Genomic DNA, 15,107 nt, shown 5'->3' with positions numbered 1-15,107 from the left:
TCCCCCTCCCCCTCTCAAAAGAAATAATACAATTTAAAAAAATAAACTGAATGATGGTAAAGGAAATTCAGGTAGCATTTTGGCTATCAACTATGACCTTGCCATTCCATAGGCAACTCATGTGAATATTCTTGAAGAAGTGCTAATTGGACTGAGGAACTGTAGATGATTTTCTGCCTTTGAAAAAGTTACAGACATTTTAAAGCAAGAATTAACAACCATTTTGTTTTGGAACTCAGTCTGTAGTAACTAAATAACTGTATATGGTTTGTTTAATATAGGATGAGCCTCATGATCATTCATTTGGACCAATGTCTGTATCAGCAAATGGAAACAATCTTTATGATGCTGTAAGAATGGGAGCAGGATCCAGCATTATTGAAAATCTACAGTCTCAGCTAAAGCTAAGGGAAGGAGAAATTACTCATTTACAGGTATTGGAAAAAATTAAATGTGCTACTGGAGTCACTGAAATTTTGGGGCCCAATAAATAGCACCCTTCATTTCCACCTCAAGTCTAAGCAAATTGAGAAATAAAGTGAAATGGTTGCATATGAAGTTTAAAACGTATCACATATATTTATGATACAGACTGGAGAAATTAGCCAAGGATAAGAGCCAAATGAGCCTGCTAATGGACTGCCAGAATTAGGAATGCTGACCTGCTCCACATAGCACAGGCAGTGCTGGACCGTAGTGGGCCTCCCCCTGTGCTGTAGCTTGCTGTAGCTAAGACTTGGAAGCATCTAGGAGAGCAGAGAGCTCCCTGCAGGCACCTTTTTCCAAACATTAAAAAGAGGGGAAGTTGCTTATCTGAACATCGCCATTTTATTCTTCCCAAATTTACCATTTAGTTTAATTGCTCCCCCTTGTGAGGAAGGAGTTGAGAATATGAGCGTGATGAGAACTATAACACCTGCACATGAAAGGAAACCTCATGAGTAGGGAAGGAGCACCCTCCCATCTTACCTTGCTTTTTAAAAATTTAATATGGTGAGAGATGTGTCTGATTTCAGTGTTAAACTTAATACACTCAGAAGTAAATCTTTCCTCTTTTATTTTCATTATATACTTTAGGTATATTGAAAGGTAGTTGAAAATATTACTCCATTAAAGAAGAAGTGTTTGAATTGGGGGGAAAAATCAGAATAATTTTAATACATGTTATATTTGGGTAGCCCAGTGTGTTATGCTTGAGGGCCCATATTAAGTTCTTTGGTAGTGATGATAGATTCTTTCAATATGACCTGCAAAGCTGGGCCTACATTAAAGTATGTTTTTATTTCTCTGAGTTTCTGTAGTAATTTAGAATAACTGAAATACATGCTGCTTTTCTAGAGAAAAATAAAGTATAGGGCTGCATATTTCAAACAGAGTGAATTTTCTTTAGTTCTTTTTCTTTCATAGTAAGCCCTGTAAATGGTTACCTCTGAGGAAAGCAGAAAGCCTTATTTTTGCCACCATTTCCTTAAGAAAGAGTTATTTCATGGTTATTTGTTGACATGTCTATTTTTTCAAAAATAATATTGAATTTGTTTATATTAGTGGGACTATTAGACAAGATGTGTATTTATTTAAATTTGTTTCTGGTGATGTTTCTCAGCTGGAAATTGGCAATCTAGAAAAAACCCGCTCAATAATGGCTGAAGAGCTCGTTAAATTAACTAATCAAAATGATGAACTTGAAGAGAAAGTGAAGGAGATACCCAAACTTCGAACTCAGCTAAGAGTAAGTATTCTTCACTTAGGGATAAGTCTAAGATATTTTTATCCAGTTGTACTAAATCTCATATTTTTAGCTTACATAAAATGCGTATGTATAAGTTAATGATTTGTTTAAACACTGGTATTAATATTTCAGTAAAGTTTAAAGAATCTTACAGCTTGTCACATTACACAAAGTATTTCTCATAATCGTGTAGCCCTAATATAGGAAAATAACTAGATTTTATTTGACCATGGCTCATTTATAATACAGCTCTTTTATAAGATCTTACTAGTATTTTGTTCATTGATGTTATATGTATCATTGCTATTTGCATATTTGGCATAAGGAGTCACAGTTAAGCCATATATGAGAATATATTTTCTTTCAGCTTTTTTTGTGGGGTAAATGCCAGGTAATAATTAAACTGCAATGAACCAGAAAGACTAAAATCACATGTGTGTTAATGGGAGAAAAGACAGATTAAGCTTTATATAGGGAGAATTATAGAATGGTGGAGATATATGGCAAAATTGATAGCCATTTGGCTTAGGTTTTTTTCTTTCCTTTTTTTAATTCCTTTACTTGCTGTTTATTCCAATGGGTTGGAGTATCAGTTTAATTTTTATAAGAGATGACTATATACCTTTATTTAGATTGTAATGTGTTTACTGGTCAACTGGTGACTCGTTTATAATAAAAATATAATATTAAAGATGTTTTATAAAGTTATTTTAAAAATTGTGAACACATTTTTTGTAGGATTTGGATCAGAGATACAACACTATTCTGCAGATGTATGGAGAGAAAGCAGAAGAGGCAGAAGAACTTCGATTAGATCTTGAAGATGTAAAAAATATGTATAAGACTCAAATAGATGAACTTTTAAGACAAAGACTCAGTTAACTTCTAAAAATTACATTCCCATCAAACTGAATGTAAACATTTAATATCTAAAATGTAGACTTCCAATAAATTCTTTTATAGAATTAGAAAGTGGAATTTACTGTAGAGTTCAAAAACTGAAAAAAATTTGTTTTATAGTATATAGTAATAATTGCAATTAAATTATTTTGTGCAATATTTGAACTTTATTTTTGAAACTATTCTTTAAAGATTTATTTTTTAAAGCACCCTTTTTTTTTTCTTTCTTTTTTTTTTTTTTTTGTCTTGAAAGCACAGAGATTAACTACTTTTCCTCATATCAATATGGTTAGGGAAAGAGAATGGTGTTCATACGGTGTTCATATGTGGTATTGTAAATATATAATTGTGTCTCTAATTTATATGTGTTTGTATATATTAAGGACATTTAAAGAGTGGTATTAACATACTGAAACTTTGAAATCTTCCACAATTCAATATGTCTAATTATTAATTGCTGAAAATGAACATTTAGTCTTCAGGTAAAAAAAAAAAAAATTAAACCTGCAATTACTAAATTTTGAGCTAATTTTTTTTTTTTTTAAGTAGAAGTCACGCTGACACTGTCTGAAGTTTAAAGGGTGAATGATTTAAACTTAAAAATTTTTGTGGCCCGTGAAATTATTTCACCCAATTCTATAATTAAGTCTGTGCAAAGTTTACCTCTCTGGTAAAAGCTATACCTATTCAGTTAGTTATATAGGCATGATTGGATAGTGGAAAAATTTTACTTACAATGATTTTTTGATGGTATCAGTGACATTTAAGTGATTTTGAAGAAGTATTGTTTTACTACCCTATAAAATGAATCAAAAGTGATAAAATAATAACATAATTTTCTCTTAAAAATTAATTGTTCACATTTTGTAAAGCCTTATTTTTTGGCACATTAAAAATCAATGTTTGATATTACAGAATATTCATAACAAAATAGAGAAGTTATAGGAGTTAATTTAAATTTGGCATTTTGCAGTTCTGTGTAATTTATCATTTTACTTTTCCTCAAAACTTAATTTAAACACAAAAATAGTCTGGAAAAAGCTTTAAAAACAGCTATGCTTTCTTTCAAATGTTATTTTGTTTAAAAGTTAACTAGGCTGTGTTTTAGATTTGTGATATATTTTGATACATTTTATTACTCAAAGTCATTTAGCTGCCTTTAGGTGGGAATAAAAACTCGCATTTAAAATTTAGTTTAATTTTAAACACTAGAACTTGGGAGTATAGCTACAAGCAAGCCATGTTGAAGAATTTGGAATGCTTTTCAGGGCAATTCAAGTGACCTCATTTTTATTCTTTTTGTATTCCAGACAGTGTTTCTGTCATGGATCTCTGATTTGTAGCACTAATAAATACTCTTTCAGTGTGAACCAAACTCATAAAATTAATTTTCTATATATTAGTGGTAAGAAGCAGTGTAATAGCTTTTTGTCAGCTTGGATTTTTTTTTTTTTTTTTTTTTTTTTTTTATTCAGGGGCTGACAAGGAATGACAAGACTGATAGCAATAAAAAAATGTACAGAATTAGAAAATATAGGAAACTTAAGTTGCAAAATTCTGTCAAGCATTTGAAACTAGAAGTTTAGAAATTACGAAACTATTCTTTTAAAATATCTATTAGTGAGAAAATAAAGTCTTCAGTTGTGGAGAAAAGATTGAAATAAAACCTATACCTTTCAATTTCAAAATAGTAAACATTCTCTTTTCTTCTTATTAATAACATTAATAAAATCAATTCAACTTAAAATTTTAAAAGTGTTTTCAATTTATTTAACTCATAAATGATAAGCATTTATTTAAAGCCTTGGCTGTATATTACCCTATGTTCTTTACCCAAAAATTAATAACAAATAGTCATACGTATTTTATTATACACTTAGATCTCTCAGTACATTTTTATAAGTTTGAGAAGGTGTAGGGAATGAGTTTCTTGAAAAATTCCACTAAGTGGCAGAACACCTATAGAATTTTGGTTGCTGTATTTTGCTGTGTGTCATTAAAACTTCTCCATCCATATTCTAGTAAGGTAATGTTTATAATAGTTTGCAATCAGATGTTTCTAATCTTGAAAGAAAATAGATATTACAAATGATAATAATTTCAACAATATAAAAAAAGAGTAGAAGAGGTGTGAACCTTGTTGATATGTAGACAGCTGAATACAGACTAGGTGTTTTTCCAACTCCTGGGAAGCTAAATTGAGACTACCATTTCTTTCTTTTTCATTTCCTCTTTTTTGAGAAGTTCCAGTTGTATACTCCTTAGCATATGGGAATGTACCGAATGTATCTGTATTATGATTTGAGGTATTCTGAATATGAGTAACTTCTGACCTGGGGAAACATGAGTTTTTGGAGTTAATTAAGTGAATTTTCTTTTCGCATGATCCCTCAATTGGCATTTGATTTCTTAATTGAAAATTTATGCAGATGTGTATTAAAAGTATATGATTTGTAGTATTTAGAAAATATCCACAAGAAAAAAAAGAAAGTGACTATAGATATCTTTATCTTGTTTTACTATTTGTCTAGTATATATACATTTTTTTCTAGTGTATTATAATTTTTTTATTTTCCTTTAAAAATCTAATCACCCGTATTTCATTCAGTTTTACACTGTAACTTTAATTTCATATTTTGTAAAGGGCTAAAAGTATGATTTAAACTACAGATTGACATAATATTTAATTCTAAATGAAAGGTAATGTAAATAAGCATGGATCTGATTTTAATAAAGATTTTAAAATATTAATAATGTATTTCATTGTTAACATAATTTAGACTGGACAATGACTAATAGTTTTGTTTTATGAAGATAATATAACTTGTATAACTTTGGAGTTCATTTTTTTTTTTAAGTTTATTTTTATCTCTTTTGAGACAGAGAGAGTGAGCGGGGGAGGGGCAGAGAGAGAGAGGGAGGCAGAATCCCAAGCAGGTTCAGGGCTGTCAGTGTGGAGCTGACTTGGGGCTTGAACTCCTGAACCTTGAGGTCATAACCTGGCCAAAACCAAGAGTCAGACACTTAACTGACTGAGTCACCTAAGTACCCCTAAAATACATATTTTAAAATGAGGATAAGCCCAACTTTTCTGTAACTTACATTGTGAAGACTGTTAATAGTATTAAGGATAGTTTTTCTAACGAAGATATGTTTTTGGAAAACAATTCTGAGAATTTCCTTTTGCCACTAAATTACTGTAAGGGTGATTAGTCTTTTAAAAATCACACTGTCGGGATATTCTTCTAAAAGTCTTACAACAGTTATGTATTGAAATAATAGTAGATAAAATATTGTCCTGTCTTCCTGAGTTACCTACCCTGAGTTCATACTGTTTGTACTATTGAACTTTGCAACTTTGATCCTTAGAAATACAAGCTTTTGCCCTAACATCTATCCGTTCTACCTTTAGCAAATCAAGATCTTTTAATAAGACAGAAGGGAAATTAGTGGTTTTTTCTTCTTAATACTAAATACTTCTCAAAACAAATAAAAAGCCCCAAATTCTTCAGTGGTCCACGATTGCGACACAGAGAATTTGCTATTGGTGCTATCCAGAATTTATTCCCCATTCTGCCCTGCTTCTAACTAAGCTAAATTTAAATTTAGAAACTTCAAATAATACTAAGCAAGGGGTATTAAGAGGTGTTGCTGTTTGCTTAATATTGAGCTCTCTTGTTGCTTTTACATGTAGTGACGAACAGAGGTGTTCTTTCAGTTTTATACAACACCATGCCCATTTGTCTCCTGAAATTTCAATCTTCATTTTAAAAAATACATACTGTTTACAAATCTGTGGTCATGTTGATTATAGCAAACACCGTGCTTACTTACTTTGTTACTGTGGAAAGAATTAACTGAAATGTGCTCATAATCCCTTATCCACTGTTTTGAAGTCTAGAAAACTCCGAAAACTAATTGGTATTTTTATAAGTTTATTACCAGATCTGCTTTGGTGGTAAAGCCTGACCTTTACTGACATGGGGCTATTTAGAGGCTTTATCTCATTCGATGTGAGTAATCATATATTTTCTGCAGAACTGTGTGGGATTATGGGGTGTTAACCCAGGGCACACTGAAGGTGTTAAGTAGTAAACTGTGCAACAACCTATTCTTTACAAAAAAAATTCAGGAACACATATGGTTCCAAGGATTTTGGAAGAGGGATTGTATACCTACCTGCACTCTTACCTTCAGATCAGCCTTTAAAGTCCACACCATTATTTCCATTTATTTTTATTTTATTTTTTTAAATTTACATTCAAATTAGCATATAGTGCAACAATGATTTCAGGAGTAGATTCCTTGATGCCCCTTATCCATTTAGCCCATCCCCCCCCCCACAATCCCTCCAGTAACCCTCAGTTTGTTCTCCATATTTATGAGTCTACTTCTGTTTTGTCCCCCTCCCTGTTTTTATATTATTTTTGTTTCCCTTTGCTTATGTTCATCTGTTTTGTCTCTTAAAGTCCTCATATGAGTGAAGTCATATGATATTTGTCTTTCTCTGACTAATTTCACTTAGCATAATATCCTCCAGTCCCATCCACGGAGTTGCAAATGGTCCATTTTTAAAATGAAGAATGGTCTACTTGCTTAGGGTCATATGGCAAGTAAGTGGCAATGATGGGGTTCTCATTTGTGCTGTTCGGCTCCAGAGCATGCTCTGAACCATTAAGTGCAGTGTCTTGCTCCTTTTCTGTAAACCCATAAGCATATAGATCACTTTAGCATAAGACCAACGTTTGTCAAAACTTATTCACTTAAAACTTCAGCCTTTGAATTACAGTTTAAAGCAGCTGGATGTATCAGAGAGCCAATCAGCTATATGCTGATAGTTCAGCATTTTGCTGACACTATGAGCCAGCCAAGTGTCACTATGTGTGTAGCAAGCTTAAAACATATAATAAAATTGCAATGCACTATAAAAATTATATAAAATTTCAAACCTGTACAAATGAGAGAACAGATTATGAATCCCCATACACTCGCTAACATACTCTTTAACAGGGTTCAACAGTTCATGGCCCATTTTGTTTCATTTATAGTCCATGTGTGCTTCATCTCAATCCACACTTTAAAAAAATTTTTTTAATGTTTATTTTTGAGAGCGACAGAGACAGTGAGCAGGGGAGGGACAGAGAGAGAGGGAGACACAGAATCTGAAGCAGGCTCCAGGCTTTCAACTGTCAGCACAGACCCACACGGGGCACGAACTCCCAAACCGCGAGATCATGACCTGAGCTGAAGTCGGACGCTTAATCAACTGAGCCACCCAGGGGCCCCTCAATCCACACTATTTTGAAGCAAATTTCAGACATATGATTTGATTATCATATTTAAGTATGGAAAGTTTCTGTAAAAAGTACCTCATCATTTGATTACGTGCATCATGCATGACTCATAGGAAATATGGGATAAATATGTTTGATTTGTTTACTTCATTTACCAGTTTTCACATGAAGAGTTGGTTCCCTTCTGCCATCAGAGATGAACAGTGAGGTTTTGGCTGATGTATTTGGTTGATTGGTTGGAACTTTTTGAGTATAATATTTATAGATGCTTTAATCCATTACAGTTACCTTTATTGATGATTTAAATTCTTCTGTCTTTGGCCAGAGGGAGCCTTTTTAAATTGGTTCCCGAGTCTTTTTGATATGGCCCTTATAAACTTTAATTACTTCCCTGCCCCCTCATGTAAGATCTTTCAGCTTCTTGTACATTTCCTGCCCCACATCTAAGATGATCCATTTTTCTTTCTTTGGAACCCATGTTCCTTTTAATGAGAAGAGGTTTGCAGAGATCACATTCTGGGTACAACAGGTGCTTCTTGCTACAGAGTTGGTTGTTTATAGGCCTTTTCAATGGATGATGGAGGAGAGATTTGTTTTTAGTAATAAAGTATGTTAACTTATATTATCACCTCCAAATTCGTAACTACAGGATTTTTATATAACCTTATCAGGCTTACATCTATACCACATGTCAAAAAATTCACCTTCCAAGATACTGTCTTAATTATTTCTATTTGGTTTTTCCTAACCAATATTCCCACCAACAATTGGGTTCATGAAAACAGTTTATGATTTTAAAATTCTTTTAATCCTGAGGGTACATCTACTGGGATGTACTATGTTTCAAAGTCACTTGGGATAGTTCCTTCCTTGTGGACTACAGCACAACTGGACAGTGTTTAAATGCACTTAGTTTCATTTTATTTGTAATTTTGAAGGATTACTTTTAAAAAATTTAATTTTGTTTCATAATGTAAAATATTCACATGATTCTAAAGCCACTTCTATATAATGTACATCTAGGGAAGTTATTTTCTTTGTCCCTATACCCATATTCCCTCTTCCCCCCTATAGATAATCATTTTAAATGTTATGCTATTTGTAAAATAACATATATATCCTCTTTCCTGGATAAATAATAGTATATTACCATCTTTTCCCCGCTCAATACACCCTGCAGTGTATAAAGATATTTCTCGTTTCTTTTTTTTAATTTTTTACACCTGCATAGTACCTTGTGTGGATATACCACAATGTAGTCATTCCAACATTAATGGACATTTGAGTTTATTTTAATGTCCACTTAAAGAAAGTTCAAAATTAAATTTTAAGATTGGGGGGGCTCCTGGGTGGCTCAGTCAGTTGAGCGACCGACTTCGGCTCAGGTCACGATTTCACGGTTTGTGAGTTTGAGCCCCACTTTGGGCTCTGCGCTGATGGCTCAGAGCCGGGAGCCTGCTTCCGATTCTGTGTCTCCCTCTCTCTCTACCCCTCCCCACCTCATGCTCTGTCTCTCTCTGTCTCAGAAATAAATAAACATTTTTTGAAAAATTTAAGATTGGTATTTTGGGTAGAAATTCTATGTTACAAATAGCTGCTGCAGAATCACTCTCCCGTTCTTAAAGCTCTATCCTATCTTGTTTCCTCTGAGCCTGAATGACCACAACTTAATATTTAGCCATTTAAAATAGTACCATGTGTATGTGACACCAATTTAATTGACTTGTATGTCCTTGCAATGAGATTAACTTATTTTTAGAAACTTTTCTCAGGTATTATGTTTAAAAACTATATAATAAATATAAATATATGTCACATGGCTTAGTGAGAAAAATTTATTTTAAATGATTACAACTCATTTTGAATACCTAACAGGAAAGCTCCATTTTCTGTACATGACAAAAATGGGATGGTGACAAGTAAGCTTAGAAGCACTTTTAAAAATTACTGCCTTTATTGGTATGGGGTGGGCAAAGTATGAAATTAGAGAGCAGTAGTTCCCTTAAAGGCAGTCTTTAACATGAAGAGTAAATGACTTGATACTGTGAAGTGCTTTAGGATTATGCCTGGCACATGTCAAGTTACTCTGTGTTTTAGCGGTGTTGTTATTTGGGGGGAAAATCCAGACAACATTCCTAATTTAGCAGATAACTAGTAATACTTCTCATAACAGCATCTTCAAAAAGTATTTAAAAAGCATGTAAACCTTTGGAAATAAACTGTCGTGTTTCTTTAAGGTCATAGGAATAGTGGTGACTCTGTGAGCGTAAGTTTATTTTGATGGCATCAACCTTTAGTTAATCAGTTCAAGTTGAGTCCGTAATGCTCCTATGCTATACGAGATAGCATTCTAGAACCCAAGGTGTCCAAAGTGAAGACAGTGTGGGGGATGGACATTCAAATAATTATGATAAAATAACCCATATAATTATAAAGGAATTCAAATAATTATAAAATAATCCAAGGATCAAACTTCAACTCCGCAGAAGAGCATTTGAACTTGGCGAGTTGCCCCCAAGTACGGAGAGAAGCAAGTATCCCGGAATCCCCGCCGCCAGAAGGTGCCGCCAACTCCGTTGGCGCTCACGTTGCAAAGTGAAGGCGGCAACTTCTCTAATGAACCAGACGGTAACCACCCGCGTCAGGAAGACGCAACCAGAATGAAGACCGGGAGAGTCAGGTGTGCCGTGTCCTCCGAGCGCCTTATCGCCTCCCCCCGAGGGGGCCGGTGCAGCTTCGAGACCCCGCTTCGCTCTCCGGCTCAGCTCGCGGGGCCGGCTCAGAGGCTCTCCCTCTCCGCCCGGTAGCGAGGGGCAGCGCAGACCGAGCCCCCGCCCCGCTGCCGTGCGTCCCACGGGCGCGCGCCCGGCCCCGGCTCCTGCCCCTGCCCCACTGCGGGGCTCGGGCCCGCCTCCCGGCGCAGGCCGTCTCGCTGTCCCGGCGGCTCCCTGGCGCCCCCTGGCCCGGCTCCGGCGCCCGAGGTTTCCGGTGAGCCGCAGTAGCCGGTTATGACGACTCCGTGCCCCCGAACGGCGGCCGTCTCCTCCTCCTCCTCCTCCGCAGCCCCGGCTCCCCCGGCTCCAGGTGGGACTCGCTCGGCGATCCGCGGAGCCCTTACCCGCCGCCCTCCCGCGGCCGCCGTGCTGCGCGCGCCTCTCCCGCCGGGGCGCCCGGCGCGCCTTGCCCGCGGGCTGCAGCCTCTCCGCGGACTCCGCCGGCGCCTTCGCCGCCTGCGGGCCGGAGAGGCGGGCGCTCGGCCCCTTCACGGTGCCTGCAGCGGCGCGCGGGGCTCCCAGGAGCCCGCCGGCCACGGGGAAGGATGCCCTTCTTCCCCGCCCGCGCCCCGTGGGTCGGGGTCCCAGACCGGGGCGAAGCCGCTTCCCCGGGCCCCTCCCCGGCACGCCGGGGGCCGGGTGGAGCGGGGGTGCGGTGCTGGGTGGCGGGCGACGTGCGGGGATCCCCGCGTCCGGGAGGTGGCGGCGTGGGTGCGGAGCGCGGAGTGGGTCCGGAGCGCGGAGTGGGTCCGGAGCGCGGCGGGGTGGCTGCGGAAGCGCGCCCGCCGCGGACCCCGCCGCCGCGCCGCTTCCCGTTCTCGCGCACAGCTGGTGGACCTCCCCTGGGCATCTCAGGCAGCCGCCGAGCCCTCTCCGACCCCCTTGCCTATACCCACCGTGGGACCTGTGGCCCCAGTGGGGGCCGAGCCATTTAGGAGTCCTTGTGAGCCTCAGACGCTTTCAACTTTTCGTGTGTCCACTGCCTTCTTTAGACTGCCCAAGCTCTGTCACAAGGCACTGCCCACTGTGTCACCCACTGTGGTCCCTGTCAGCCTCGGGCTTTAGCCTCTCATCGTCTTTCATGCTCTTACTTTTTTTTTTTTTTTTTTTGCCCCTCCTCCACCTTTTAGGCCTGAGGAAATCCGGTCCAGGAATACAGAAGAGGAGGGAGCCAGTTGCATTGCGCTGAAGGCAAGTAGCGCAGCGCTGAAGCTTTCATCTGCTGGAGAAGTGCAGACACCCTGCCCTGGGGGACCTTGCAAGACGACCGCGTTCGGACAGGCTTTCTGCCAGGCCCCGGGGTTGTGCTTTCATGCTCCAGCAGCCACCCCCTTCTAGCGTATGCAAGTGGGTACGTGCCCTTTGCAAAAGCCTGCTTTCTGGTCTGAGACTTCAGATTTTTCCCATGACTTAAGTTACTCCTTCTGCATGGATCAGTGGGTTTAGTTTTGGCTAGAGCTCAGTCAAGGACAGTGGACCTGAACACCGGAAGGTCAGGACTTAGTCATAGCAATGACTTCATCACTGGAAGGGATTAGCCAAAAAATAGGCCATCCTGCCTTTTGAAAGGTAAGGCCCGGAGTAGTAAATAGTAAGGTTCAAGTAGCAGTATGATTCAGTGCGCAGAATGAATAGGGTCAGAACCAGGAACATTGTTTGCCTCTAGGAAATGGTTAATCTACAAAGTGTCCCTTTGGCCTGTACCAGTTGGTGACTGTATAAAGCAGGCTGTGTCCTTCTGCTTACCATTAGAATCTGGTTAAAGTTAGAGTGTTGAAGATGGTGTCTTTGACTTTGCTTTTAGCAGCATGGTGTTCATTAGGGAAAAGAAAACTCACTGAGTCAGGCTCTTTGCTTACGGAGTGTCTCACTAAATGCTTGGCCTTCCACTGAGACGTTATCTCACTACGTTGTTTTCTCTCTTAATATTTCCTTGAATCCAAAATATCACCTATATGATAAGGTTTACGTTAGCATTCTTTTAAGGTAATATGTTTCATTTCTGACAGATTTCAGATACCTAAAGCATGACAAAAGCTTCTGTGTGGTTCTGAGAATTCAAGAGGTCAATATTTCCCTGATAAGTACACTGTTAGTATTAATATGTATTTTTAAATTTTGTAAAATTGCTATCAACTCACTGTTGTATAAAAGTCATAACTAACAATATTAATTCAGGTCACTTTATAACAGGTAACAGTATATTCTTCAGAGCCACGAAAGAACCCACCATATTTACTACTCCAGAGGGGAAAAGGATTCCTTTTTACTGTCCACACTCTTTGTTATGAAGCCTTGGCCTTGGAACTTGAAGCTGGATTGAACATTGAAGTTTGTTCCTAAAGGCCCCGTCCTTGTGACCCAGGGTCAATGAAGGCTGATTCTGAAAGCTGGGTTTTCCAACATGCCCTGATGACTGTGGATCTTGCTGGGGAGTAGTTACGTGTAATATAGCCCTATCATTCAGTGGGAAGAGCCCTTTTTTTTTTTTTTCACAGAGCAAAATATACTGCTAAAGTGAAGAAATGGTATCATTATGGTCTGGATACATAGGAGAATTCTAGTCCCTGAGATTTAATCCTTGTGGGGTGAGATAGACATGTAGTAAGGTCCCATGATGGTTATCGTCTGTTTTCATCTTGCTGATGCAAGATGGGGACAGAGTAATGGCACAGTCTCTGAGACAGACTGCCTGAATTTCCCTCCTGGAGTTTTCTAAGTTGTAGTTACTATTATCATAGATCATTATGACACCCACTAGAATGTAAGCTTCACGAGGGTAAGGGGTTTTAGACCACATCTTCATTGCTACATCCTTGGTACTTTGAACAGTACCTGACACATAGTATGAACCCATATACAATTGTGATTATTAGGTGTGGTTTTTGTTTTTTTTTTAATTTCAGAGACAGAGAGTGCAAGAGGGATAGAGGGGCAGAGGAAGAGAGAGAAAATCTAAGCAGGCTCCATTCTCAGTGTGGAGCTTGATGCGGGGCTCAATCCCACCATTTTGGGATTATGACCTGAGCTGAAACCAAGAGTCAGAACACTCAACTGTGTGAGCCACTCAGGCATCCCATGATTATTAGTTTTTATTCAGCAGATACACATATCCTCAGAGCTTTTGCATTTTCTTTTCTTCTCTCTCCCTGGCATGATTTCCTTGCTCAAAATTCAGGTCTAAGCTCAAATATTATTTAGCGACCTGTTCCTTCCCCCCACCATACCACATGGCTTTAAACATTTATTTCATAAACACCTATATAGCATTTAATGTGCCAGGTACATCTAAACATTTTACCAATGTTTAAGTCACAACAGCCCTATGAGGAAGGTTTATTATTATTTCCATTTTACAGTTGGAAAAGCTGAAGCACAGAGAGATTAAATAGCTCAAGATCATACAGCCAGGAAACTGTAGCTGGATTCAAACCCAATTGGTCTAGTCTCAAAGTTCATATTCTTAACCACCATGCCGTGTTATCTATCATATTACCTACTTTCTAGCATCAGTAATATGTGAGTGGGGTCACATCGAATCCTTCATCCCGTTTTCACAAATAAAGTTTTATTAGAACACAACCACCCCTATTCTTTAGGATGGGCTGTGGGTTCTTTCATAGCAAAGGTACTGTGGCGTAGTACCTCAGAGATTGTAGGACCTCCCAAGCCAAAAATATTCACTATCTGGCTCTCTACTGAAAAGTCTGAAAAAGGTTATAAGCTCCAACAGAGCAGGAGCCTTTCCTGTTTTGTTCAAGCCTGTGTACGGGGTAGCCCCTAACACAGTGCCTGGCACAGAACAGGTGCATAATAAATGTCAAATAGAGGGAATGTTACTCAGTAGAGTTCGGTGTCTTTATATTTAGCTCTTGATCTCTTTGACCTTTAAAGGATAGGCCTTAACAAAAACCTTTCCAATTGGATCTCTAGGTTTGGAGGTTGCTATGTTAATGCTGCTTATTCTTGGAGTATTGCTTCATGGTGTTTCACTGAGTGGCCAAGAGGAGGCTTCTCCCAAGGCTGATGGCATTCCAGGCGAACCTCTGTTTAACTACGCCAGCATTCGCTTGCCCCAGGAACACATTCCCTTCTTTTTGCACAATAATAGGCACATTGCCATGGTCTGTAAGAAAGACTCCCATTGTCCTTATAAGGTAGGTATTCGTCTTGTTTTTTCTCCTCTTAGTTCTTTTTAAAAGGATTTTAGTCCTGTTTTATAACCTGAACTTGATGGCTGCATTCTGTAAGGTAGTAGTAAGACTGTTTGCATTTCATCTAGTGCTGCTAAGTGACTAAACTTTGCTTTTTAAAATGATACCCCATTCATGAGAGTGAGATTTAAAGTCGAAATCACTAATAAAATTTAAAAGCTAAATCACTAATGAAATAAATAGGCGGCCGATACTA

At 38.4% G+C, this 15,107-nt stretch overlaps 2 protein-coding genes across 2 annotated transcripts in view; both read left to right on the top strand.

Moving 5' to 3' along the window:
- Positions 1–2,754, top strand: part of TMF1 (TATA element modulatory factor 1) — a 33,606-nt gene extending 30,852 nt beyond the window's left edge. Inside the window, exons 15-17 of the mRNA XM_042929945.1 lie at positions 282–434; positions 1,604–1,729; positions 2,468–2,754. Of these exons, the coding sequence (XP_042785879.1) occupies positions 282–434; positions 1,604–1,729; positions 2,468–2,611 (423 nt within the window). The 3' untranslated portion in view covers positions 2,612–2,754. The remainder of the gene's footprint in view (positions 1–281; positions 435–1,603; positions 1,730–2,467) is intronic.
- An 8,161-nt stretch (positions 2,755–10,915) lies between these two features.
- The window catches only part of EOGT (EGF domain specific O-linked N-acetylglucosamine transferase), a 36,044-nt gene continuing 31,852 nt past the window's right edge, over positions 10,916–15,107 (top strand). Inside the window, exons 1-3 of the mRNA XM_042929943.1 lie at positions 10,916–11,007; positions 11,828–12,048; positions 14,631–14,854. Coding sequence (XP_042785877.1) covers positions 12,039–12,048; positions 14,631–14,854 — 234 coding nt within the window. The 5' untranslated portion in view covers positions 10,916–11,007; positions 11,828–12,038. The remainder of the gene's footprint in view (positions 11,008–11,827; positions 12,049–14,630; positions 14,855–15,107) is intronic.

Source organism: Panthera leo, chromosome A2, assembly GCF_018350215.1.
Source record: "Panthera leo isolate Ple1 chromosome A2, P.leo_Ple1_pat1.1, whole genome shotgun sequence".
Classification (NCBI taxonomy): Eukaryota; Metazoa; Chordata; class Mammalia; order Carnivora; family Felidae; genus Panthera; species Panthera leo.
Note: the sequence above shows the minus strand (reverse complement) of the source record. Positions and strands in the feature narration are given on the sequence as shown.